The 24,996-nt window shown below is 43.7% G+C and overlaps 2 protein-coding genes across 7 annotated transcripts; one reads left to right on the top strand and one right to left on the bottom strand.

Moving 5' to 3' along the window:
- Window positions 1-53: 53 nt before the first annotated feature.
- LOC127173951 (L-seryl-tRNA(Sec) kinase) lies at window positions 54-4,905 on the bottom strand. 4 transcript variants are annotated; one of them, XM_051124068.1, is made up of 6 exons: window positions 4,884-4,905; window positions 1,810-2,059; window positions 1,519-1,720; window positions 1,321-1,396; window positions 1,116-1,209; window positions 54-935 (listed from the first exon to the last, which is right to left on the bottom strand). In XM_051124068.1, the coding sequence occupies exons 2-6, from the start codon at window positions 2,024-2,026 to the stop codon at window positions 712-714; spliced, it is 813 nt and encodes a 270-aa protein (XP_050980025.1). In that variant the 5' UTR covers window positions 2,027-2,059; window positions 4,884-4,905; the 3' UTR covers window positions 54-711. The 4 variants fall into 4 exon arrangements, with proteins under 4 accessions (XP_050980025.1, XP_050980023.1, XP_050980024.1 ...); XM_051124066.1 differs by lacking the exon at window positions 4,884-4,905 and adding an exon at window positions 2,750-3,061; XM_051124067.1 differs by lacking the exon at window positions 4,884-4,905 and adding an exon at window positions 2,750-3,061 and having other exon boundaries at window positions 54-932.
- On the top strand, window positions 3,180-24,494 carry LOC127173950 (poly(ADP-ribose) glycohydrolase). Of its 3 annotated transcripts, none has more exons than XM_051124063.1 (17): window positions 3,180-3,327; window positions 3,459-3,893; window positions 6,763-6,913; window positions 7,224-7,352; window positions 7,451-7,522; window positions 7,997-8,068; window positions 11,403-11,495; window positions 13,628-13,782; window positions 14,359-14,438; window positions 14,547-14,607; window positions 14,687-14,762; window positions 16,057-16,204; window positions 22,830-22,908; window positions 22,986-23,094; window positions 23,782-23,887; window positions 24,106-24,234; window positions 24,327-24,494. In XM_051124063.1, the coding sequence occupies exons 1-17, from the start codon at window positions 3,263-3,265 to the stop codon at window positions 24,473-24,475; spliced, it is 2,109 nt and encodes a 702-aa protein (XP_050980020.1). In that variant the 5' UTR covers window positions 3,180-3,262; the 3' UTR covers window positions 24,476-24,494. The 3 variants fall into 3 exon arrangements, with proteins under 3 accessions (XP_050980020.1, XP_050980022.1, XP_050980021.1); XM_051124064.1 differs by lacking the exons at window positions 3,180-3,327; window positions 3,459-3,893 and adding exons at window positions 5,998-6,137; window positions 6,261-6,367 and having other exon boundaries at window positions 24,327-24,493; XM_051124065.1 differs by lacking the exons at window positions 3,180-3,327; window positions 3,459-3,893 and adding an exon at window positions 4,485-6,137 and having other exon boundaries at window positions 24,327-24,493.
- Window positions 24,495-24,996: the final 502 nt, after the last annotated feature.

The following is a 24,996-nucleotide window of genomic DNA, read 5'->3' as shown; positions in this document are numbered from 1 at the left end:
AAAAAAAAAAAAAAGATGCATTATTGACGTACAGAAAACAAAATATCCAAAGGTTGTATTTGCAACATCAGCTGTTTTATTCAGTTGAACCTTCTGTATTGTCCGTATATATTTTATAACGTGGCTCAGAGTGAATTTGATATCTCAAAAATATTCTATAAAAATATTCTTTTTTATTTTTTGAACGCATTTTTAGATTCAAGCTACATCTTATTTTTATTTTACATATTTTATATACTTTTTTTTTTTAAATCTTTTTATGCTAACATAAATGTATTAAATCGTCAAATTAAATACACACACACGTATTACATCAGTCAAACGAGTGAAAAGGTGAACCAGCAAACTCATGATGTCACTAATAATCAACTTCAATTTAATATGGATCAGTCTGTCAGCGTGACTGTGATGACATTAATTATAGGGTAGTACTGTCAATAACCACAATCTTATTGAAATCAGATTTCTGCGATTCATTAATCATGTTGATTTAATATACAGAACTGCAATCTCCATCTTTGTTAAGAAAAACAAACAATATCATGGATCTTCAAATGAAAATCAGTGACAGCAAGAACGAGTCATGGACAGACGCATTTACAGAAACAATACTGGAAAATAACATCTCATGCACAATCACAAGTCCATCAGAAAGATGTGATCATAGTTTGATTTATTATCAGCAGTCAAAGGCGTGCTGAAGACGATCGGTCATCCGTCAGTCACGTTTCGCTGGTGTTTGGACACAATCTGGTGTGATCGTCGCTGGAACGCCGCAGACACGTCCATCAGCAGCTTCTCCGTATCGACGGGCTCCTCTGGGAAAACGGAGACTCGGTGAAGAACGTCCTTCTTCAGCTCCTGCAGGAAAGCCGTCTTCAGCTCATTCAGCTCTTTAGCCAGAGCCTTCAGCACGTCTGGAGACGCCTGGCCTTCTGTGACGAGACACACAGCAGCATTTCATCACGAACATTTCCACTGATGCAGCTGCAAATGAAACGTCTCAAACGCTGAATAAACACACGGATCGTGAGTGGATCAGAAAATGCTCAACAGTGGTTTCCACCAACACGAATCAGTGCAAACATGATCGCAAACGTGTCTGAACTCCGTACCGCGAGCAGACGTCACCGCCTGAGAAACCGAACGTCTGCAGGTCTGATCGGCCTGGTGAAGAACGCTGGACGCGCAAATCTGTCTGTCAGCCTCCTAAAACAGAGAGAGAGACGGGAGATCAGCGAGAGATGGAGGCCGACACATGTGACGAGAGTTTTTATAAAAAAGGCCAAAGCACAAAAATGAACACGAACGTGCGGTTACCTTCTGCGGCGACTCGTCCTGGACCGGGCTCAGTGGGTTTTCCAGCGCAGACGCCAGTAAGTCCATCAGCTTCTGTCTTCAAGACAAAAAAAGAGGAATAAACTAATTATGAACTGAATCTCCTTCCTACAGGAGCTCCCGACATCATCTGAGCAGCAGAAAGACACCACAGACGTCACATCAGCGTGTTTGACCTACACGTGTCCGTCTGCGACGACGTCTGTGCCGTCCAGCGTCAGGCTCTGCCGCTCCCAGGGGTTTCTGATCTCGTTCGGAGGCTCCATTCGCTCACACATCTGCAGCAGAACTTCATCGGGAACAGGCTGAGATCTGCACCGGTTCCTCTGGAGACACACGTGCGGCGGACACCGGAGAAACACCTGACAGAAACCCACGGCGTCTGTCCTCGAGAACAAACGCCGTCGCAATGTCAGCGCTTGAACCGTATTTATATCATTCAGCTCTCAGACAAACACAAACTGCACGTACGTTTTCTGGCCAGCCGCTGGATCTGGTATCTCATGCTCTGGTAGTAGAAGTTATCGTCCAGCACGACCACGAGCGGCTGCGAGCGCACGAGCGTGTGAGAGACGCTCTGCCGCTGCCGCATCTGCTCGAACCGCAACCAGACTCCGTCAGCCTCGGAGAGCGTGAGAGTCTGATCTGAGAGTTCGTGGGTCTGATGCAGGAATCTCTCCAGACACATCAGAACTGTCCTCCTGTGCTGCTTCCATTCAGACTGAAAAACACAACACACACCAGCTGTGGATTAAAGGCAGTGTCAGGGGCCGTTCACACAAACACAACAGAACACAGGTATCTAGATGCATTAGTAAATGTTGATCTAAAAATATCAACGCAACTTCTGTTTTGTTCCTTTCCCAGCAGTTTTTGAACACACAAACACAATCTGTGTGAACTAACACTAACAGAGCGATTCAGGAACAATTATAAAAAGCTCCCATAAAGATATCTCATGCCAGTTTTTTGCCTATTTTGACACGCTCAGATCAACAGACCGATCCCAGCATTCACAAACACCGCAGCTCACGCATATAATGGTGGCAGAACGGCATCTTTAGTGCTTCTAAGAGCAAAAGATCCACAGCCAACAAATCAATGACTCACATTCATATTCTGCTGATCTCACTGATTCTGATGGAATAAAAGCCTGAATTTAATCAATAATATTTATTATGTGGGATGATGTTTTATTCCATTGGGCACAATACAATTTATTAACAAAATGTCCAATCAGCATAACTCACAGATACCTAAAAAAACAAGTTTAGTGTGTTATTTGCTCTATGAGGACATGATTTACATTGTAATACCAACGTCATTACACACACACACCTGCTACTTAGCATCATCACAGCACACTGTAAAGAGACACCATAACACGTTCACAACGCCATGAAAGACAAACCTCCTGCCAGTCGCGCGCTGGGATCAGTTCGTCATACGTCACGAGCAGCGTCCTCCATCCACGGGCCTGTGCGCGACCCCGCAGCTCCCCCGCCAGGCGGGACTTACCGGCCGCCGGTAAACCGCACAGGACGCACAGACACGCAGCTGCGGGAGACATACGGAGACAGACCGACTTCAGCCGACGTCACGTGCTTCTGACCGGCGCTTCAGATGAGCCTGTGCGCAAATGTGCGCGCAGACCCCGCCCACTCGCCGAACATCGGCCGCTGATTGGCTACCGGCGTTTGACGTCATGAAAACAGGAAGTGTGATTCGTGCACATGAACAACTGCGCTGAATGTCTCCGTTTAAAACTTTCACTGGAAGTTTGATCCAGCAGCAAAATAATAACTCTGACACGGGATCGTTGTTTTACAGTGTTATTATCTGTCGTACGTTCACAAATGTGATCCTCGTCACTGCATGACATTGACATTCTGCGCACTGATGTTCGTAATTGAATGTGTGAGTGATGTCAGACCGCGAGCCGCTCAGGAAGCGCCAAAAGCTGGAGTGTGAATCGCTTCATCCAGGAAGGTAAAATCACTCCGATCCAGAGCACGATTCACCTGCCCTTCAGCCTTACTGCTCCAAAACGCTCAGTTCAGTCTGAAAGAGTATTTTATCGAGTGTGTTGTAACTACTGGCTGTTTATTTCTATGAAACAGGACCGACGATGTAGAAATACCACAGAAAACGGCTCCTGCGTGCTCGGATCGTCCTGAAGATTCATCTAAACTCCAGAGGGGCCCACAGGTGCCGGCGAGAGACTCCAGATGCAAAAGCTTCCGGACTCTGCATGACTGGCTGAAGCCCGCCGTGACCCAGAAAAGCTCTCATCACCATCATCATCCCGAACCTGAGGAGTCCGAGGAGAGTTCACGGAACCAGGGATCCCCGGGGGGCACGGATCCGTTTACCGTCCCGCCACCAACCACAGCAGCGTCTGACGGAGAGGAAATCCCGCTCACCTCAGAGAAAAAGTCCGCGAACGAACCCCGACGAACCGGTTCTGTTCTGGTCTCAGATCCTGACGCGAACACAGGAACGCGCAAAATCACAGACTTTTTCACAAAAGCTCCAGGGAAAGTCGCGTGCAGAAGGTGGGTGAAGCGGTGTATTTACATTGGAAAACAGACGCGTCGGTCCAGCTGCTGTGACAGCGAACGCGCATGCGCTTAGCGCAAATCACAGACGACCTACGTTACATTACGTCATTAATATTTATAGTCTGGCCCCGCCCTGAGCCGCTGAAAAGTCACGTTTGCACTAATCAGTCGCACACCGTTACACAGCGCTCTTGTTGCGATGACAAAAACCTTTAAAAGTTGTGTTTTCAGCCTGCGGTGCTTCAGCGCTCGTCAATGTCCAAATAACTGAATAAAATAACTGACCAATCAAATCAGAGTCTGCGGGGTTTACAGAAGCACAGCGCGTGTTTTGGCTGAAGCATCAGTTTAATGTTGTAAATGGAAGCTGCAAATCACTTCATATTAGTCAGCTGTTTTACAACATGTTAAATGACCGATGACAGCTACATCCGGTGACGCAAACCACTCGACTTTTTTCTCAAATATGACCAAATACACTGAAAAATGTTTTCATTTATCCAATTAAAAAAAAAAATTAGATTAAATTTTTTTTCTCATTCATCCAATTTAAAAAGAAAAATAGGGTAATGGTTCACATCTATATTTTAATTACTACAACTGACTTTAATCCTCTTTTGCTGAGATCTTAAGAAATCAAAACTAGAATTTAAATTAATTGACTTTCTTCAACAAGAAAAATATACTTTCATGCCAGGTTTAATAAAACAGTTTTCATAGAAATATTGTTTAGTGCAAATCATTTATTTCTCATTGGCTCAAGTTATAAAATATAGATGTGAACCATTACCCTAATTTTTTTAATTGGATGAGCGAAACCCTTTTTTAAGTGTATGTTTGTGTGTGTGTGTATATGTGTGCGCGCTCACCACTCAAATAACGCGCCGACAGGAAGTTTCTATGTATTCTGGTTTCAGGTGTATCACAGCTGCACCGGGCAACGCCGGTGTTGTACCGAAATCCGACCCCCCGTGAAAATCTTACCCGCTCGCGTGCACGCGCCTCTCACATTAATACGCAGTGCAGACGCATTTCGTCCGGCTTTTCTTCGGTTTTTTACAGAATATTTTTCGATGTTCCACACATCAAGCACAGGGTTAAGAATAAAGCTGCCACCTGCCAAAATAAAGGTGTTAAATTCAGATTGCATTGACTATTCTGCTGCATTAACATCCAAGTCGTATTTGATGTTGTCATTTCTTATTAGTTCACTACGTGACTTGAGTAAACACTGTATTAGCCTACTCTGCCCATTGAACTTGCATACGAATGTCATAAAGAATAATAATAATTAATCGCATTTGTTTCTAAATTGACGCTATTTTTGATCTGCTCACGTGTTCAAGTCAAGTCACCTTTATTTATATACCGCCTTTAACAATACAGAATTGTGACAAGGCGGCTGTACAGTATTAAATAGGAAACAGTACATCAACAATGCCAAAGGCAACAGTAAACACTCAATTTTTAGGTAAAGGTAGTTCATCAAAAACAATAAAATAAAATGCAACATTGTGTTAAGAGAAAGTGTCCCCAACTAAGCAAGCCAGAGGCGACAGCGGCAAGGAACCAAAACTCCATCGGTGACAAATGGAGATAATATGGTGTTCAGACAAATGGTGTTCTGATAATAATAGCTGTGTAACACTATACATTATTTGGACAGTAAAAAAAACAGTTAAATCTGATGCTTTTGCATAGAACTTAATAAAAATAATATATTGAGATTTGATAGTAATATATTTTCTGTCAGTTTTTTTACTTTCAATAAAAGTGAAAAATGAAACTAAATTATTGGCTTGTATTTTGTACACTTTTTAAAACCGAGTTTTAGGCCTAACAATTACACTGTTATGATAGCAATGCCGGGGCGCCAGTAGTAGTGACGTAGTTTTTAATGTTCGTGGCCATGATTAAAATGATTCAGACTGATTCAATCTGACTGATTTGACACAAAAGTGTCGTCTAAAATATTCACGATATGTAATCACCTGCTGTTGAATCGTGTGGCTGATCTCGGATCCGCTCTGATAGGGAAAGTGGAAGTGAAGAAAACGAAAGTGATTTCTGACTCTCAGACACTTTGCTTTCGTTACCGAGCGGACCGTGTTCCGTTCAGAGAAGTTCGTGTGAATGGATGTGAATCGGTCACCGGGAGGGGAGAGTTCGGGCCTCGTTCAAGCGTCTGTCGCTCTGTTCGTCGTCTTCTGTTCGTTCGGGATCCTCAGAGCCGCTGCGGTTCGTATCTACGATCTACAAACGCACAAGCATTATAACATACGCATTTCGTCTTCACAGACCTTTGAGTTTGAGTTTTAGTACAGTGACCGGGTCAGAATGACTGTGCTGATGTTGTTGTAGAACATGAGAGAGTTCTGCGGGCTGCTGAGGATGCGCGTTTCCGCGTGGAGAATCGCGTACAGTCAGAGGAGCTGCGCATTTCTCAGACGTTTTCGCAGATCCGCAGCGTGAGTTTGGCGGATGTAATCGTGAGTTAAAGCTGCTGTAAGCGACTGCGAATATCGGCCACAATACTATTCGAACAGCTGACAGGTGTGACGGAGAGATACACCTGAGGAGCCTCCTCAGCCAATCACAACACTCTCTGTCATTTTGAGGGCGGTGTGGTCTTTTTGTCAGAGACCAGCTTAAGGTGGTTTTCCGCTCTAAACCCGTTTATATTCAGCTGTGTTTTGCTGGTCAGAGTAGGAGATCCACCGTCAGCAAAACTACCACACATAAACTAAAAATAGGCTGACGGACATGATTTACAACATCTGCATCGCTTACAGCACCTTTACAGTCGCTCTGATCGTGTGTGATGGATTGGACGTTCTCCTCATCCCTGATGATCTCTTCACAGGCCGGCATCTCCAGCAGGGGCCGATGGGAAGCCGTTAATCGGTAACGTCGCTCGGCTGGGTGTTTCTCTCAGTGACCTGAGGAGGGCGCCGGCGTGCAGCGGCCCGTTACCCGCCCTGAAACCCACCGACAGCCACACGGTCATGATCAGGGTGAGTGTGAGACCCGAGCGCAAATGCGGCGTTCGCTCCGGTGAGTGCCACAGGGCTTCTCTTTGAGCTTCCTAAATATTTGTGAATCAAAGCGTAACAGGTGTGGGAAGAGCTTAGCCGACAATTATAAAATAAAGCGGAAAACAACGAAAGAATTCAAAAATAGAAATGATAAGTCTCAGTGCTGGTGCTGCGCTCATGTTGTGCCATTAGCTGCACAATTAATTATTATACTGTATACACATGTTATTATAAACGCATTTCTTAGTGTTTTAAGGCTGATGTTTAAAGGACTGTATGTGTTTGACAGACTGACCTGTTACAGTCCGGTGGTGTTCCAGAGCCGTATCCGTCTCCAGATGAGCTGCGGGACTGCTGGGACGACGCGCATGTGAAAATGCCCTTCTCCAAACACAGCCTGTTCCCCATGGAGCGTACGGTCAGACTAACACTCTCACACACCGGAATCACAGGGCCCGTGCAGGACGTATAACCAATATCAGCTGAATTATTTGTGTGATGTTTGAATATTTCCAGACTCTCCAGAGCCGATGGGATTTGATCAATAAAGCGCTGAGTGTCCCGTTCAGCTCCTCTCATGATGTGAAGGTGATTTTGGTGCTGTTTTCTTGCGAATTGCTCACATAATTGAGTTGGTTTGAGTGTGTTCATTCTGTGTCCGTGTGTGTTCATAATTAGCTATCATCTGGAGCATCTGCCCTCAGAAACAAATTAAATATGACACGACGGAGACTCTCTGATTTGGGAAAAATTATTCATACTTTTTAATATTAATTCTAAAAAAGCGAAATGGTTGCAAAAGTAATTATAGTAAATTAATATAAGCCTTTGTTTTGACTTCATTAAGGTAAGTGCTAATAATAATAAGAAGAAGAAGAAGAAACAAATAAAAACTGTGTTGTAGTTTTCTAGTTTTGTCCAGCTGATGGCAGCAAACGTCTGTGTATGAGAAACGAAAGCCAAACTCACTGCAGACCATTAGACAGACAGCAATACAGTAATACTTATTTTGACACTTACTTCAAGAACTGAACTATTGTTTAAATATATATTACTTTTTAGGATGCCATATTGACATATAATGCGGGCCAAGCGAAGAGATGGAACTTCACGGCACTGCATATGTACTGTAAGGTAAAGACACGCCTGTAATGACACACACACACACACACACACACACACACATGTCTGGTTTATTATCCTTGTGGGGACTCTCCATAGGCGCAATGGTTTGTATACTGTCCATACTGTATTTTCTATCCCCTTACCCTAACCCTACCCCTAAACCTAACCCTTACAGAAAACTTTCTGCATTTTTACTTTCTCAAAAAATCTCATTCTGTATGATTTATAAGCTTTTGTACCCATGGGGACCTCAATTTAGGTCCCCATCGTGACACGAGTCCCCATTAGTATGTGTGTGTACAGGTTTAAGTCCCCACCAGGATATATAAACCAAAAGCACACTGATCCATTAGTGCTCTCTGTTAATGAAGCACTACATCCTAATTAAAGTCATTTGGACGGTTATGGGTGACTCGGTGTAAACACGTTCATTACAGAGTCTTCGGTCACGTGACTCTCCTCCTGCTAGTATCACTAAATATGAGCATCTGGTTATTGATTTGATGTTATTTATGGTACAGGTTGTCATAAAACACTTTGTTTTCCTTTGAATTGTTACGACCCATCAGTCAATACTTTTAATTAATTAACCCAAGGAGCCAATGCAGAAATATTGCAGAGAAATCAATGCTAACAGAATGAAGAACAGGAAGTGCGGCTCTTCTGCTCTGTGACTGTCGCACATGCGGGTTTCTGCTTTATTATGTCTCTTTAATCGAACCGCTTACGCACTTAATGAATGTAATGAAGGAACATAATAGACCGTGTGTTTAATCGTGTCGTAGGCATACATCAAATTGCCATACGATCTTTATTTTTGACATGGAAATCAGATTTAGAAGAGAGAAGGTGTAATTTTACAAAGTAAAATTTTTTTGTCTGGATTTGTGCATCACTTGAGTTTGTTTCCCATCAGTAATTGCGGTGTTCGTGTTTCATGTTCAGTTCCCTGAATGAGGCACGAGGAGTGAAATTACATCTGAACTCACTGTCATTGTAAATCCCACAAATTCACTCCCTGGATTTTTACATAAAAACGTTGTACATACGGTTAACTGGCTGAAGGCTGATTTTTAAGCACAGATCACACTGATAATTTATTTCGGAAAACAAATTCAATAATTCATAGGAGATATTTATGTGTATTATTTTATTTTCCAAAGTTTAAATGTTTTTGAACTGATAGTTGAATTGGAGCAGTAATGTGGTTACGCATGACCATTTTCCCCCCTCTCTGACCTTTAGAAATGAGTGACATTTAAATTAACGCTCAGGAATACTAGTATCTGTCCTGCTTCCAGTTTAATACCTCACATGATCGCTGACACGTGGATGTGGGCGGGCATATGCTAATGAGCCCATGACATCAATATTGTGATTGTCGTTTCCGTAAATTAGGCTCTATTCTGATTCTGAGAATCATTACTGTATATATATATTTTTAGCGTACAGTGAACTTTATCTCAAATCAAAATATTCTTAATCTTTTGACCTCTTTAAGAGAGGAAGCTTTCAGATGCCAAAGCAAAGACGGCGGTGAAAACATGATGCCAATTTGAGCTCTTATAAGCGCAGGATGGGCTGTGCTGTCAGAATCTGATAAATATCACACAGTCCGTCCTGCTGCTTTAGTTTATGTTGGTTATTGTGCAAAGGAGTTGATGGACAGTGAAGTGTTTGTTTCTGTTTTCATAGCTTAGGCCTAACCTTTACCTGCCAAACCCGATGTCTACCTCAGAGGCGGTTTGTTAGTGATGTTCGTTTGTGCAGTAACGAGATCGTTTCTTCACTCAGATGTTTTATGAAAGGTCCCGAATGTTTCGTGAGCGTTAGACGGCGATTGTGGAGAGCTTTGTGATGCGTTTCGACGGACAGGTTCAGTTTGACGGACGGGAGGAGAGGGCGGGGCCGCGTGCGTTTGATTGACAGCGTCTGATTGTTTGTTTTCTCTCTGAGAATCAGACGCACGTTACAGCATGTTAATTGCTGTAGGCAGATTCAGCAGCGTTTCGAACAGAATACATGAATCGCGATGACATCAGACTGTGAACGATCTGCCGTTCGTCAGATGTTGTGTAGATTGTGTGCGTTTTGTTGATTTGAAGTCTCAGCTGGCTGCCGTCCTGCTCTCCGGTTTTACGGTGTCACCGTTATTTATGACCTTCCTCGGCTCTTCTTTTCGACGTGTCGTACAAATGTCCCGAGCTGAACGGCGCTGAGAGCTGGACTCGTTTAAGGACACCCGTCCTCATCTGCATTTGTTCCCGGACGTGTTTTAATCAGACGAGAAACCTCAGAGACCTTGATGAAATTGCCCTTTAGTTTGATCATCCTGACACTGCCATCGTAAATAAGAGCGGAGTAACTATCCTCTATGATAGACTGACGCCGGGCGTGCGTGTGTGTGTCGGTGCTCGTGCCATAAATTGCTGATTGGGGCCGTTTGTGCGAGAAGAGCGATGGACCCGCAGCCGGTGTGATTTTACGGGCGTTTGTTTTCCTGTTGTGTGATCGTTTCGTCGGACAGCTTTGAAGAGCGCCTGCATTTCTTCTGCTCGTTAGTGTCAAACTGTAAAAGCTCTGAAGGTCCGTCTTGACGAAATGAATTTCAGCTTGTCATGGTTTGTCTGTAAATGAGAATAAAAATGCAGATGAAGTAGCTGCATGTGTTTGTGTCTGCGGAGCAGGAAAGATCGTTTTCTTTCTCTTGATTGACCAACGGTTAGAGCTGAATCAGTGTCTTTCTTCATCTGAGTTTGGCTCTCTAGCGGTCATGGGACATGAACTGGAATCAACAGGACAAAACAAAACACTCTGATCTGTCCGTGAGATGCAGAAGCACACGGTAACGGTGTAACGGAGCGTTTATCTGCGCTCTGCTTTGAGACACACAGATTACTGTATGTAAAAGTGTGTCTCCCTCATGTGAAATTACACGAGACCACAGAATGCATCTCAGCTCAGTCTGTTAGACTCAAGTTTGTGCTGCGCTTTTGTACTTTCTAGCTTCACTTAGTCTTAAAGAGAGATGAGTGTGTGATCTGTGAGGGGTTTATAAGAAAGGCATCACACTTTTAACACGTGTTTGTTTGCTCCATGTCACAGCTGGGTCTGAACACTCAGCAGAAAGTCTGCGGTCCCCACAATGTTAAAAAATAATTAAAAATAGTAAATGGTGTTTATCTGAAAGTGTAACGATGCAAACATGTTTTCTGTGAGGGCTAGGTTTAGGGTTAGGGTTGGGTTAGGGGATAGACAATATCGTTTGGTCAGTATAAAATCTATAGAAGTCTATGGAAAGTCCCCACAATTCACAAAAACAAACGTGTGTGTGTGTTTCCAGAGTCTGCAGGCGTCTGAATCTCAGAAGATGTTTGTAGAGCTGCTTCCAGCCATGGCACAGCTGGCACTGAGAGCACCGAAACTCCTCACGCAGGTACAGAACCTCAACGAGACCTGCTCCATTCATCTCATTCATCTTCTCTAGACATTCTCTATTTTATTTCTTCATATGTTATTTGATCTCAACATCTGTCTCTCCTTTTTTGGCCTCTCTTTCTCAGTTTTCTTAATTATTGACATTTTTTGTTTCTTGTTGGTCTGTTTTGGCCAGTGATTCATACAGTAAGAGTCTTGATTATGCTCTCATTCTCTGAGTTTATCTTGTTTCATTCCATTCGGCCTCCACCAATGAGAACACTCGAGCACTCACTGATTGATTAATTGATTGATGTAGTCTCCGCCCACTGATCCTCCACCAATGAGGTCGCAGATTGATCAGAGCTGTGCTGATGAACAGCAGGTTTCAAAGCTCCTGTGGTTTCTCAGTGTGTTTCTGATTGTCAGATCTCTCCCTGTTTCTGTGCTGTTCGCTCACGTAATGTTTCTTCCTCTGTTCTCCAGTCTCTTCTGAGGAGTTTGCCTCTATTTGGGCTCTTTAGCGGCTGATGTGTCCCCACAACATCATTTAGGAAACAGTTTCCCCATGTTCAGTAGTCAGTTATAGTGATATGTGTGATTTAGACTCTTCTGTACCTGCTGTCGTTGAGACAAAAGCAGAGCGTCGTTATCTGTAGCTCCAGTTTATATCTATCATTTTAAGAAAGTAATAAGAGATATTATTTTTTCTTTAGGCTTGATAATTCAGAGGGGCATCACTTACTGTATTTGTGTATCACAAGTAGTAGTGCTGTGTTAAGACTATCATTTATTTTCTTTCTGCTACGCTCCATCCTCCTGCTCCTGATACACATGTAAAGATCTGCTTTCAGTGAATGAAGCTGAAGTCATTCACAGAAAGTCGAGTCACATTTATTTCTGTCTTTATACAATACAGACTGTTTCAAAGCAGCCTTACAGCATTAAACAGGAAAAGAATCGATGATGCAAACTTCATCAAGTATGAGATTGTTTCAGATTCTGCTGTACAGTGCATTATTCAGCTCGAGTCAGTTTAGTGTTGATTCAGTTCATGTCAATGTAGCAAAATTTGTTAATTATGAAACAAATTTGATTCAGATATAAGGAGCAGCCAGGAGCAGTTCTCCTCTGGTCTGAGTGAACGAACACGGTTCATGATTGCAGGCTGCACGAGCGGTCAGATTTGAGGATTGATTTCATCTCCTTCAGTTCGGAGATCAGGATACACACGGATACTGGTGCCTGCTTTTATTTAGAGCCTTTGTGCAAACATATTTCATCATTAAAGAGATGAGCAGCACTTTTGAAAGGTGTTTCAGAAATGAACTGTGAGACGACCCGAGGCGTGCATGTTATATTTTTCGAGATCGCACAGCAAATCAAAAAGCACTTATTTTATTTCATAAGCTCCCTGTTAAAGGACATTTTCATTCATGGAGATTTTTTTAATCCTTCCTGACAGAGAATAGGGTGTTTCTAGAATGGCACCTGCAAACAAAAACTTTAAAAACACGACGTTGCGTCCTTGTGAACGCTGTGTGATTTGATTCATAACGATTACTACCAAAATATGATGAACTTTTTTAATAAACAACAGAACTTCTGCTACACCTCTCGATGGTGAAACATGCGTGACTTGAATAAAGTGAATTCAAACCAAACTCGTTTTAGTTAGGGTTGGTAAGTTAAGTTGTATATGTGTTTTCAGTACATGGCAGATGGAGTTTAATTCCTGTGTGTGGAGTTTGTTCATCTGTGCTTTATGTAGTGTTATTGTGGCCATCTCAATTAGTAAATAAGTAACTAAATTTACTTTTTTTTTTTCTTTCACTCAATGAATGTTTGATTAGATTTGACTTTACGTAGAAAAAAGACACAGTACTTGTACTTTAACTTGTGAACACTTTCTCTGTACCTTTTTACACCCCTGATTTGGAATGTATTTCCCAGAATGAAAATACTCAAATACTGAATGAATGAACTTAAGTACAGCAACAGAATAAAAGATGTTGTGTGACTGTCTGCCCTTGCTAATAAATGTCAGTAGTAATAAAAGTCAAGAGCATTTTCAGCCTGTGGAGGCTTTCTCATGTCATTGTGTTGATCGAATCACTCGATCGGCCGTGTTTCTCGTCTCTGTGTGTTCAGCCGATTCCGCTGTTGAGGACGCAGCGCTGTGGCTCCATCACGCTGTCTCAGGAGCAGGTCTCGTGTCTGCTAGCAAACGCTTTCTTCTGCACGTTTCCTCGACGGAACTCTCGGAGAACGGAGTTCAGCAACTATCCTGACATCAACTTCAGCAGGTGCCGTATAAAGCACATCGCACGCGTACGAGTGTGATTTCACAGAAGAGTCAAACATTATCAGTCCAGAGGTTCATTTTTGAGCATATTCGGTATCTGAAAAGAGTGAACCAATGATCAGAGATTACTAACAGTATCTCTTTACAAGACTGAATTATGACCCTGCATACTGCATTTACGTATTATCATATGTTAGGAGATACGTTCAGCTGAGCTTCGTGTCGTGTGTGTCTATATATATATATATATATATATAATATATGTATATGTATGTGTGTATACCAAATAAATACATACATGGACATGAAATATTGATTAAAGTGTGATGTGTCTGACATGACGTCGGTTTCTCAGAGAGACGTTTGACGGGAATCATTCCAGTGTTTTCTGTGAATGTTGGTTGTTGTTGATCTCGTACATGAGCGCGTTCAGACTCCATCAGGCGGCGTCCTGCAGGTTTGACGTCAGCGATTGGAGCTCTTCTGTCTTTAAATGCATGAACAGTGATTTTGACTGCCATTTATGAATATGAAATATTAGACCGGTCTTTTATACGGTCTGCTCTGTGTTTTGTAGGTTGTTTGAAGGTTCGTCTCAGAGAAAACAGGAGAAACTCAAAACCCTTCTGTGGTACTTTAAACGGATCACGCAGCGGAGTGAGTTTGGCTTCCTTCGCACGTCACAAACACTCGTTCGTTCACAGATCGGTCGAATGATGCCGTTTGTTGTTTGTTGTAATTTGTTGTGTGTTTTGTTCATCCGAGGGCCCAACGGTCTCATAACGTACACCAGACAGTGTCTGCAGAGTTTGCCCTCGTGGTCGAGGTGAGACCGATTGATCCTCACGCAATCAACAGCGTTTCTTTTCCCACAGGCCAATAAACACTCTTCGTTTGGTTTTTAGTTCAGAAAAGCAGTTCAGCAAGCTTCACATCAGCTGTGATGGAACCATAGAGGACCAGGGCTACGGCATGCTGCAGGTGACGATTGATAAACGCGTCCAAAACGCGCTCACGCTTCACATCAGATCAGTACATCCTGAGGACAGTGAAGACCGTTCACGGGACATGGGACAGGAAACCTTTTCTTATTATTTTAATGCATTTTTTAAAATATTTTTTTTGATTAGTTACTCCCTTCTCTAGAAGGTCCTGCTGACTGAGACTCTCTTAAACAGGATTCATATTCGTGATGTAATTTGTGAAATATTCCACCTCAGTAGTGAACTACCTAATCCACATTTTTACCATCGCAGTAAGCCAAATCCATCGCTAATGAAACAGCTCTCACCTGATGGATCGAGTGCATAGTCAGCTGTTCAATATTCTCTGATGTTGTCATAACTAGATCAGCCAGGTCCGATCACTTGGGGCTCGGTAAGGATTCTTTCAGGTTCGGATAATAGGTTAGAAGAAATAAATCACTCTAGTCGAGTCTTGTTATAAGAGAGGTTTAGGCGAATCACCATCTGAAATGGTCTCGGTTTAATAAAACAATAACTCATAAGCAATAAATTCAAAATAACAGCGAGAAAGTCTTCACCTGAGGTGTGGCAACAAGTAGTCTGCCACAAACATTACAATGTCTCCTCCTTGTACTTCCATATAAGTCAAACATTTGGTGCACACACACACACACACACACACACACACATTACTCTTTGTGTGGGGCCCCCTGTTGCCATGGCAATTTCTACGCACATGACACGTGTGGCTTCACACATGCTCAGATGTTGCAAGTGTCATAAGCTCAACCTGAAAAACTGCAACATCACTCTGAGTGTCACAAATTCAGATAACAAATACATTATACATATATATTTTTATTCGGACAGGACAGTGGAGAGATGACAGGAAAGTATTGGGGAGGGGAGCGGGATCAGCAAAGGACCTCGAGACGGGAATCAAACTCGGGTCACCGTGAGCGCAGTTACGCAGTATAAAGTGCCCTAACCACAAGGCTATCGGCGCTGACCAAATACATTATCTTAAATTGCAATCAAGCACACACAATCTTATCTTAGTTTAAGACTTTTAGTAGCTTAAGCAAAAATGCACTTCTCTGTGTTGCAATATCATACTTCTGTGCTCAAATGCAACAAAAATTTCAAGTTTTTCTGGTTCATTATTAACATTCCCCCTGTGAGATTGGTCGGGAAATGGCATGTTAACATTGCCAGCGTATACAACAAATTCTGTTGTGAAATGTGATCTGGACATGCTGTTGATGGGTTTGATGGCTTCCTCTGTGTGTTTGTTTGTTTTTTTTCTGCAGGTGGACTTTGCCAACCGGTTTGTTGGGGGGGGAGTTACCGGTTCCGGTCTGGTTCAGGAGGAAATCCGTTTTCTGATTAACCCGGAACTCATCGCAGCTCGGCTCTTCACTGAAGCGCTGGACGATAACGAGTGTCTGATCATCACAGGTAGACAAACACACAAGGACACGCTGAGATTCCTGTGGTGTTTGTGTTCAGACTGTAATCAGCACTCGAATCTCCAGACGTGCTGAGCGTCAGACGGACCATTTCACTCTTGCGTCTGTCTGTCTGATTGCTGTCTGTCTCTGAACACGCACACAGCACAAAGACGCTGCTTGTGAAAGTGTTTACATGTGCAGTGTTAGTGGTGTAATCTAAACACCAAATGTAAGCAGCTTTTTATTGACACTCTTGGAGCACAATTCATGCGTTTTCATGACCGAAGGAGTCACATTTGGTGTGTTAAACCATTTTCACCTGCAATCCACAGATTACTGTGACAACAGCTGCAGGACATCAGGACGTGTGTGTGTGTGTGTGTGTGTGTGTGTACTTGTTTTTGCTACATTGTGGGGACCAAATGTCCCCACAAGGATAGTAAAACCTGAAATTTTTGACATTGTGGGGACCGGCCTGCAATGTTAAAAAATTATTAAAAATAGTAAATGATGTTTATCTGAAAGTGTAACGATGCAAACATGTTTTCTGTGAGGACTAGGTTTAGGGTTAGGGTTGGGTTAGGGGATAGACAATATCGTTTGGTCAGTATAAAATCTATAGAAGTCTATGGAAAGTCCCCACAATTCACAAAAACAAACGTGTGTGTGTGTGTGTGTGTGTGTGTGTGTGTGTGGACTTGTTTTTATATCCTTGTGGGGACCTAAACCTGAATACACACAGACTCATGGGGACTAGTGTCACCGTGGGGACCTAAATTGAGGTCCCCATGGGTACAAAAGCTTATAAATCATACAGAATGAATTTTTTTGAGAAAGTAAAAATGCAGAAAGTTTTCTGCAAGGGTTAGGTTTAGGGGTAGGGTTAGGGTAAGGGGATAGAAAATACAGTATGGACAGTATACAAACCATTGCGCCTATGGAGAGTCCCCACAAGGATAACAAACCAGACGTGTGTGTGTGTGTGTGTGTGTGTGTGTGTGTGTGTGTGTGTGTGCGTGCGTGCGTGCGTGCAAGATGGCGGTAGGCTGTAGGCCACTCGGTGCAGGTGAATGCCAAAATGGTGTTCGGTAAAGCTAAACAACCACACACGTTGTAATTGCCATCGTTAATGCAATAGGTGCAGATAAAGATGCTTTGGCAGCTATTATGGACTATGTGCTTGATCGCAACAATCAAGCTTGCATACAAACAAGCATCACCCACTGGGAGAATCTATCACCGCCGCTGTTACCTCATGATTTCACCCACGAATTCCGTCTACCTCTAGAAGAGCTTACTGTTTTCCAGCAGCATGTTCGCCCGTTGTCTGAGGATCATTGGATGGCTTTTCAGTCTCGTGAAAAAATCCAAAGAGACCATTTGAACATCAAACGCCAACATGAAAAGAACTGCCCTTGGAGTACAAATAATTTTTATAATTGCTATTAACCAGTGGTTAAAGTGGATGTGTCAACATGCTCCCCCTGGTGTGATATCTCCTATCCCAGTACAGAGATATGCAGATGATGTCCAGATTGCCTCCAGAGAAGAAAGCGTAATTAAAAATATGCTGGTCAGAACGGATGCTTTTCTGGAATGGTCAGGTCTGGAGATTAAGGACACAAATGTGCTGCACTGTATGAGAGGAGGAGTGGAGGGAACAGGTGGTACCGTTCGGGGGCAGCTGTGGCCTTGGAAAGGTTGAGGGTTCGAGTCCCAGGTCCGGCAGGGATTGAAGGTGGGGGGAGTGAATAACCAGCGCTCTCTATCCACCCTCAATACCACGACTGAGGAAGGCCCTTGAGCAATGTCAAGTCAAGTCAAGTCACCTTTATTTATATACCGCCTTTAACAATAAAGAATTGTGACAAGGCGGCTGTACAGTATTAAATAGGAAACAGTACATCAAGGCAAACCAAAGGCAACATTAAACACTCACATTATAAGTAAAGGTAGTTAATCAAAAACAATAAAATAAAATGCAATATTGTGTGAAGAGAAAGTGTCCCCAACTAAGCAAGCCAGAGGCGACAGCGGCAAGGAACCAAAACTCCATCGGTGACAAATGGAGAAAAAAACCTTGGGAGAAACCAGGCTCAGTCGGGGGGCCAGTTCTCCTCTGGCCAAAGTTCCCGTGGTCTTGTGCCGACAGCCGTCTAGGTGATGTGGTCTTTAATGTGGATCCGTCTCTGGGGCTCATCTAGTTGATGTGGACTCCGCTGACATTCAGGGCTGTAGAGGTCGTCTCTAGGTGCTGATCCACCGTCTGGGCTGGGTTCGGACTGGATCCGGGGGACTGCAGTGACCATCTGATCTGGATACGGACTGGATCTGGTGGTTAATGTGACCTCGGAATAAGAGAGAAACAGACTAATATTAGCGTAGATGCCATTCTTCTGACGATGCACCGAGTACATCGGGTGTTATGGGAAGTGTTCCCGGTTCCGGTTGACCTAATTAGTGCAGCCTAACAATCCTTTAACGGATTTGAATTATAAGAATGTGGATTTGTTATGTGTAAGCAAGGTTAAAGAGATGGGTCTTTAATCTAGATTTAAACTGACAGAGTGTGTCTGCGTCCCGAACATTGTAGGGTAGATTGTTCCAGAGTTTGGGTGCTAAATAAGAAAAGATCTGCCGCCCGCGGTTGATTTTGATATTCTCGGTATTATCAAATTGCCAGAGTTTTGAGAACGCAGCGGACGTGAGGGACTATAATGCGATAAGAGCTCACTCAGGTACTGGGGAGCTAAACCATTCAGGGCTTTATAAGTAATTAGCAAGATTTTAAAATCTATACGATGTTTAATAGGGAGCCAGTGCAGTGTAGACAGAACCGGGCTAATATGATCATACTTTTTGGTTCTAGTAAGAACTCTAGCTGCTGCATTTTGGACCAGCTGGAGTTTGTTTATTAAGCGAGCAGAACAACCACCCAATAAAGCATTACAATAATCTAACCGTGAGGTCATAAACGCATGAATTAATGTTTCAGCATTTGACATTGATAGCATAAATGCACCGAACGGGCGCCGCAGCAATAGCAATATGGCTGCTCACTGCTCCGGGTGTGTGTGTGTGTTCACTGCTGTGTGTGTGCACTTGGATGGGTTAAATGCAGAGCACAAATTCTCTGCCACACATCACGTCCTTCCTCCCTTCAAAATCTGATAAATGCCCAGTGTTTAGTGCCCAGTAGCAACAAAACCCATACGGGTATATTCTGTTCATGAGACATATACTTACCATGGACATAAAATTAATATTGCAGGAGAATGGAAAGAGCAGGTTAACATCATCTTGTCAGAGTTCACATCCAATCTGGACTTGACTGACAAATGTCCACTGCCACTGACTATGAAGTTGGAGGCTGTTAGACAGGTGGCACTGTCTAAAGTACAACATCTGTTCTCTAACGTTCATATCCAACAGAAAGTGCTGAGCGAAATGAACAACAAAACGGTGAGCTTACTGTGAAAGTAGTTTGGATTAAATACATACAGTACTCGTGATATTATTTTTCACCCCCGAAAGGGAAGGAGGGTTAGGGGAACCAAAAGTGACATGGATTTATACCAGCATGCGGATTTCTCACCTTCTGAACATGCTGAATAATGATGACAAAGATGTTAGGGAGTTGGCTCGATCCTCCCTGTTTCTGGATCTAAGGAGACGCAAGGTCAAGGAGGCAGAGCCCCACTTCCTTGGTTTCAAAAGAAAACCCAGCGGGAAACTCGACACTCACTCTGTTGGTTTTGGTGTCTAGTCAGATTGGCCGGACCTGAATGACCTCTGTGTTCTAACGAGAGCATCACTGGAGTGGGTACGGTCGGACTCTGAGAGTGTGAGAGTTTCAGAGGACATTATCACTGACCCCCTGACTAAAGTTAGGGCAAGGGCCACATATGGTGCTTACAGTTACCCGCTGGCATCTGTAAGTGCTCGGCGAGCTCTCTTAGAATTACATCAATATCATGAAAAGCAACATTGGACTGGACTGAAACTTCAGGGAAAACTTGCATGTCTTTCTTCGGCTGATCATTCTGTGTCACATTCATTCCCTAAGAATACTGCGCTCAGTGAGGACATTGTTATTTTCACAGTTAGAGCCAGATTACAAGTTCTGCCTACAAGACTCAACCTTTCTATGTGGTTCCCCACAACTCAGGTTCCTTATTGTTTGCATCACACTACAGAGCAGATTACTGAAACATTGCCACATATGTTGAATGGCTGCTATGCTTACAATGAAATGTACACAGACAGAATAGTGGACATATCAAAGCATCTACCACCTGTAGTAAGAATATACAAACATTCCTGTGTAAAGACATCTATGTTTCAGTGTCTTAACAGTAATCCTGAAACTTTTTCACATTTGTCTGCTAATACATTAGATGTTGTTGTGATTAATGAGAAGCGTAGAGAAGTGTTGGTTGTGAGAGGGCTTTAACAACTTGGGATGGCAAAAAAGAGAGCTAAACAGTTAGCAAAGTCTGTGTGTGTGTGTGTACTTGTTTTTGCTACATAGTGGGGACCAAATGTCCCCACAAGGATAGTAAAACCTGAAATTTTTGACATTGTGGGGACCGGCCTGCGGTCCGCACAATGTTAAAAAATGATTAAAAATAGTAAATGATGTTTATCTAAAAGTGCAACTATGCAAACATGTTTTCTGTGAGGGCTAGGTTTAGGGTTAGAGTTGGGTTAGGGGATAGACAATATCGTTTGGTCAGTATAAAAACTATAGAAGTCTATGGAAAGTCCCCACAATTCACAAAAACAAATGTGTGTGTGTGTGTGTGTGAATTTAAAGAGCTTGAGCAGAAGTGTTCTGCTCCTGCTGTGAAATCTGGGCTCCTCATCAACCCCCCTTCAACACACTCATATATACACACACACACACTCACACACACACATTCACACTCACACACACACACACGTTTGAACAGACTAAGCCCAAAAACATGCTTCACGGAAGTACGCAAAGGTCTAGCCCATGCAGTGTCACATATCAGCGGTTTCATTAATAAACTCCTCAAACTGTTGCTCTTTCATGACAGTCGTGTGCCTGCAGGAGAAGACGTCTATTTGTGCCGCTGTATCTGCTGTAGTGCTGAGAATGCGATGTGTGAGTTTTATTGGGACGCTTTTCGAAGCGCAGAGCTTCTGTTTCGGCCTCCGTATCGACCGCGACTGTACAGCGAGCGTTTTCCGTGCTCTTCATCTGATCTGTATTCTCGGCTCGGCTGCCCGTCATCTCGTCTCCATGGAGTCACCTTCAGGCCCCGCCTCTCCGTCCCGCCACTTACGGCTCTTAACTTTATTACTGTCCCGCAGAATTAATTAGGGCTCTAAGAGCCGGCTGGAGTCGCTCCGCTAATGCACGGGGCCACGACATCTCCTTTATTAAAACGTCCCGGCCCCTGCGTTTCGCCCTGTATCTCTCTCTCTCTCTCTCTCTCTCTCTCTCTCTCTCTCTGGTCGTGTGCTAAATCATGCTCCCCACTCGGCTCTTTGACATCGATGGCTAAAATGGATCTTCTTGTAGCTGTACTGAAATTTGCCAAAGTGGCTCTGGCTAATTGAATTGCGGTTGATTGCGGAGCGTCTGCCCGCTGTCAGGGTGGCATTAGAGCAGATATGGAAATGCGAGTGACTCACCGATACGAATCTCCAGCCAGGAAACCAAAGGCAAATGGCAGGTGCGTCCTCTCACTGAAACGCGAATGCTTTACGTCTAGCTAACGTACGTGTTAGCGTGTGAAGGAGAAGCGCTGCGTTTCCGTGGGTATAGAGTAAAGGTCGCATCACACCGAGTCAAACAAACAGCCTTCGGTTCGGATCTCTAAACTCTGAATCGTTTCAGTCACGGGCGTCACGGGCCTTCGCTGAATAAACGGCGCCGTTTGAGACAAAGGCCTGACATTAAGCCTGAGATGATAATGTTCTCGCGGGACCGACGCTCGTTTTAGCCCCGGCACAGATGAGATGCGTCCAATGACCTTAAAACCGTTTTCTTCAGCCTGTCAGAGACTCCAGCATCGTTTACTAAACACGCTTCAGAAATACAGACAAACAAAGGACAGACTCTTCTTCAGCCTCTTCTGAAGGTCACATGAGGAGGAATTCTTCCCAGCAGGAATGCGTTTATCTCATTTCCTTTCCAATAAAGACAATGAGCTTATCTTCGGAGGAGCTCGCGCTTCGCTTTTTACGACGGATCGATGGCTGGACGGACCCGCCGCGGCTGCCAGGATTCTCTTATTGGATTTGCGGAAGCTCTCAGTGGCCTCGGCCGTCCTGCAGATGACGTTAAGGCTCGACCTGATGAGAGGGTCATTGTAGTGTTCGGCGAGTCTCCGAACACTCTGTCTGTGCTTCATAATGACTGTTTTCAAACAGGTTTCCTGAACACTCGCCTCATCCTCACTTTTCAGGACGTCTAACTAGCAGTGACTTAAAACAAAACAATGCTCGAAAAGAGTCAAATGACATTTTTCACTTCTTTACAATACAGATTTTTTCAAAGCAGATGGTTAATGTTGTAAATTTGATCAGTTAATCTGAGCTGTAAAGCTGCGCTGTCATGATTCAGCTCATGTTTGAGTGTTATGATGTTGCGTTAACAGGGACGGAGCAGTTCAGCAGATACTCGGGATACTCGGACACCTACCGATGGGACGGTAACCACAACGACCAGACGCTGAGGTGCGGCGCGGCACAGCGGTGAATGTTTGCTGTTGTCTTTCTCAGAGATGCTGATGTGTTTGTGTTTGCGTCTGTAGGGACGAGTGGCAGCGCAAATGCACAGAGATCGTCGCCATTGACGCCCTGCATTACAGAAATTTCCTGGACCAGTTTCACCCTGAAAACATGAAGAGAGAACTCAACAAGGTCACTGACACGTCATCACAAACTAGAGCAGCGTTTCAAACTCACTTTATCTAAACAATAAAAGACGAAATCACTGCTGGAATAACCTGCTGCACTCCACAAATCATCCTGTAATCACGTGACTCCGGTTAGCCGCCGTTAAACCAGTCTGGTTAAGTCGCCGTCGTGGGTTATGTCGTACATTATTAATGCGAGCAGATGAACAGGAGGGCGTCTGTTTCTGCTCTTTGATGTGCCGCTTTGAGCATCTGCGCTTCGGTGACGCATCTCTCGCTTTAGTGGAAACTTTAATTGCCGTTTAATTTCAAACCTAATGAATGATGACTCCATATTTGTTTTGTTGTGTACAAACAGACTAAAGCATTTATGATTGATTGTGGCTTGTAGAGCCGTTAGTGCCGTTCATTAAGTTTCAAGAGTGAATGAATCTGCTGCAGACGCTTAATATCACTGATGCGTCAGGGACAAATAATAATAATAATGATAATAATAATAATAATAATGATGATGATAATAATAATGCAGTTCTTTACCAATACAGTAAAGCTGTTGAGAAGGGACTGGAGGAAGGATCAGCTCTTGTTCTGCTTTAATCGTGTTGGCGTGAGGGTTGGTTAGGTTAGGGATGGGCTAGTTAGTATTCTCTATGCAAGGTCCTCACTGATACACCTCTGTCTGTCCCGTCAGGCCTACTGTGGGTTTGTTCGTCCTGGAGTCCAGACGGAGAATCTGTCCGCCGTCGCGACGGGTAACTGGGGCTGCGGAGCCTTCGGTGGAGACAAACGTCTGAAAGGTACGACCAGGTGACCTGAAAACCTTCAAATAAAATGTTATGATGTGAACATCACTAAACCCCAAATGCCAAACAAACTCTGTTTCACTCATTTACCTAGAGAACGGCAGAGATCACAGAGGTCTCGTATGTTAATCTGTTTTTCATTAGCGTGAAAGTAAACGGATCCGTGAGTCACGGACACCTTCATTCACGCTGTGTGTGTGTGTGTGTTTTAGCTGTGCTGCAGATGATGGCGGCGGCGGAGGCGGAGCGCGATCTGATGTACTTCACGTTTATTGACACAGATCTGCTCACAGACGTCCACCACATACACACACTGATCACACAGTCTCACGCCACCGTAGGTAAGAGACACACACACACACACACAACTGAAATCACGTGGTGTTTGCGCAGCGCGTCCATCAGTCACTGTTTCTCTGTTTATTTCTTGTAGGATACGTGTTCGGGTTGTTGCGGCAGTATTATGAGCGTGTGTGTAAGGAAACTACAAGAGGCAAACCTCAAGAAACTCTTTACGGCTTCCTCGTCGGCTGTTTTCTGTATTCGGACGTCACTGTCTGTGCCTCAATAAAGCCGTTTTAAATGGTTGTCAGCCGTTTGTCTTCTTTCCGTGTGCCGCGATCCCGCGATTGGCCCGGAGCAGATGAAAGGCGCCGGACCCGCTGGGCTCCGTATCGACTGGGCCGCTCGGTGGCAGAACCGCCGCGTGAACGGAGTCTTTGTAGCGTACGGATTTCAAACGCGCATCTGTGCTCGGGTGTGTCGGGGGGTTTCTCTCTTCTGCTCCCTGAATGAGTTTGACCTTTGAAACCGACGAGCTCATACAGTCGCTGTGAGAAACAGACGAATTAAATCTTTACCTATTCAATAGTTCCTGCTCTTACAGAGACAATTAATGCAGTCCTCTTGAAATATTCCAGTCGGTTTGTTTAAAGAACTCAAGACTCGATGATTTACATCTCAATCCTTCTAGGCCGTGTAAGCATCTGTGTAAACCAAGAGATGAGTGTGATAAACTGTGTGTAAATGTTTATTATCTGTGCTGCACATTCATCATTACAAAATCATTACATCAGTTCAACAAATTAATTCAAATTCAGTTA

Source organism: Labeo rohita, chromosome 12 (genome assembly GCF_022985175.1).
Source record: "Labeo rohita strain BAU-BD-2019 chromosome 12, IGBB_LRoh.1.0, whole genome shotgun sequence".
NCBI classification, from domain to species: Eukaryota; Metazoa; Chordata; class Actinopteri; order Cypriniformes; family Cyprinidae; genus Labeo; species Labeo rohita.
The sequence above is the reverse complement of the archived record's forward strand: the minus strand, read 5'-3'. Positions and strand labels throughout refer to the sequence as shown.

Excerpts from the sequence above, each read along its gene's own strand:
- LOC127173951 (XM_051124066.1), bottom strand. The coding sequence starts at position 2,908 with ATGTCTCCCGCAGCTGCGTGTCTGTGCGTCCTGTGCGGTTTACCGGCG. Across the intron at positions 1,210-1,320 it reads AGGACGAGTCGCCGCAGAAG|GAGGCTGACAGACAGATTTG; the intron begins GTAACCGCACGT and ends TCTCTGTTTTAG. Across the intron at positions 936-1,115 it reads GGCGGTGACGTCTGCTCGCG|AAGGCCAGGCGTCTCCAGAC; the intron begins GTACGGAGTTCA and ends GTCTCGTCACAG.
- LOC127173950 (XM_051124063.1), top strand. The coding sequence starts at position 3,263 with ATGTCAGACCGCGAGCCGCTCAGGAAGCGCCAAAAGCTGGAGTGTGAA. Across the intron at positions 6,914-7,223 it reads GCCACACGGTCATGATCAGG|ACTGACCTGTTACAGTCCGG; the intron begins GTGAGTGTGAGA and ends TGTGTTTGACAG. Across the intron at positions 7,353-7,450 it reads TGTTCCCCATGGAGCGTACG|ACTCTCCAGAGCCGATGGGA; the intron begins GTCAGACTAACA and ends GAATATTTCCAG.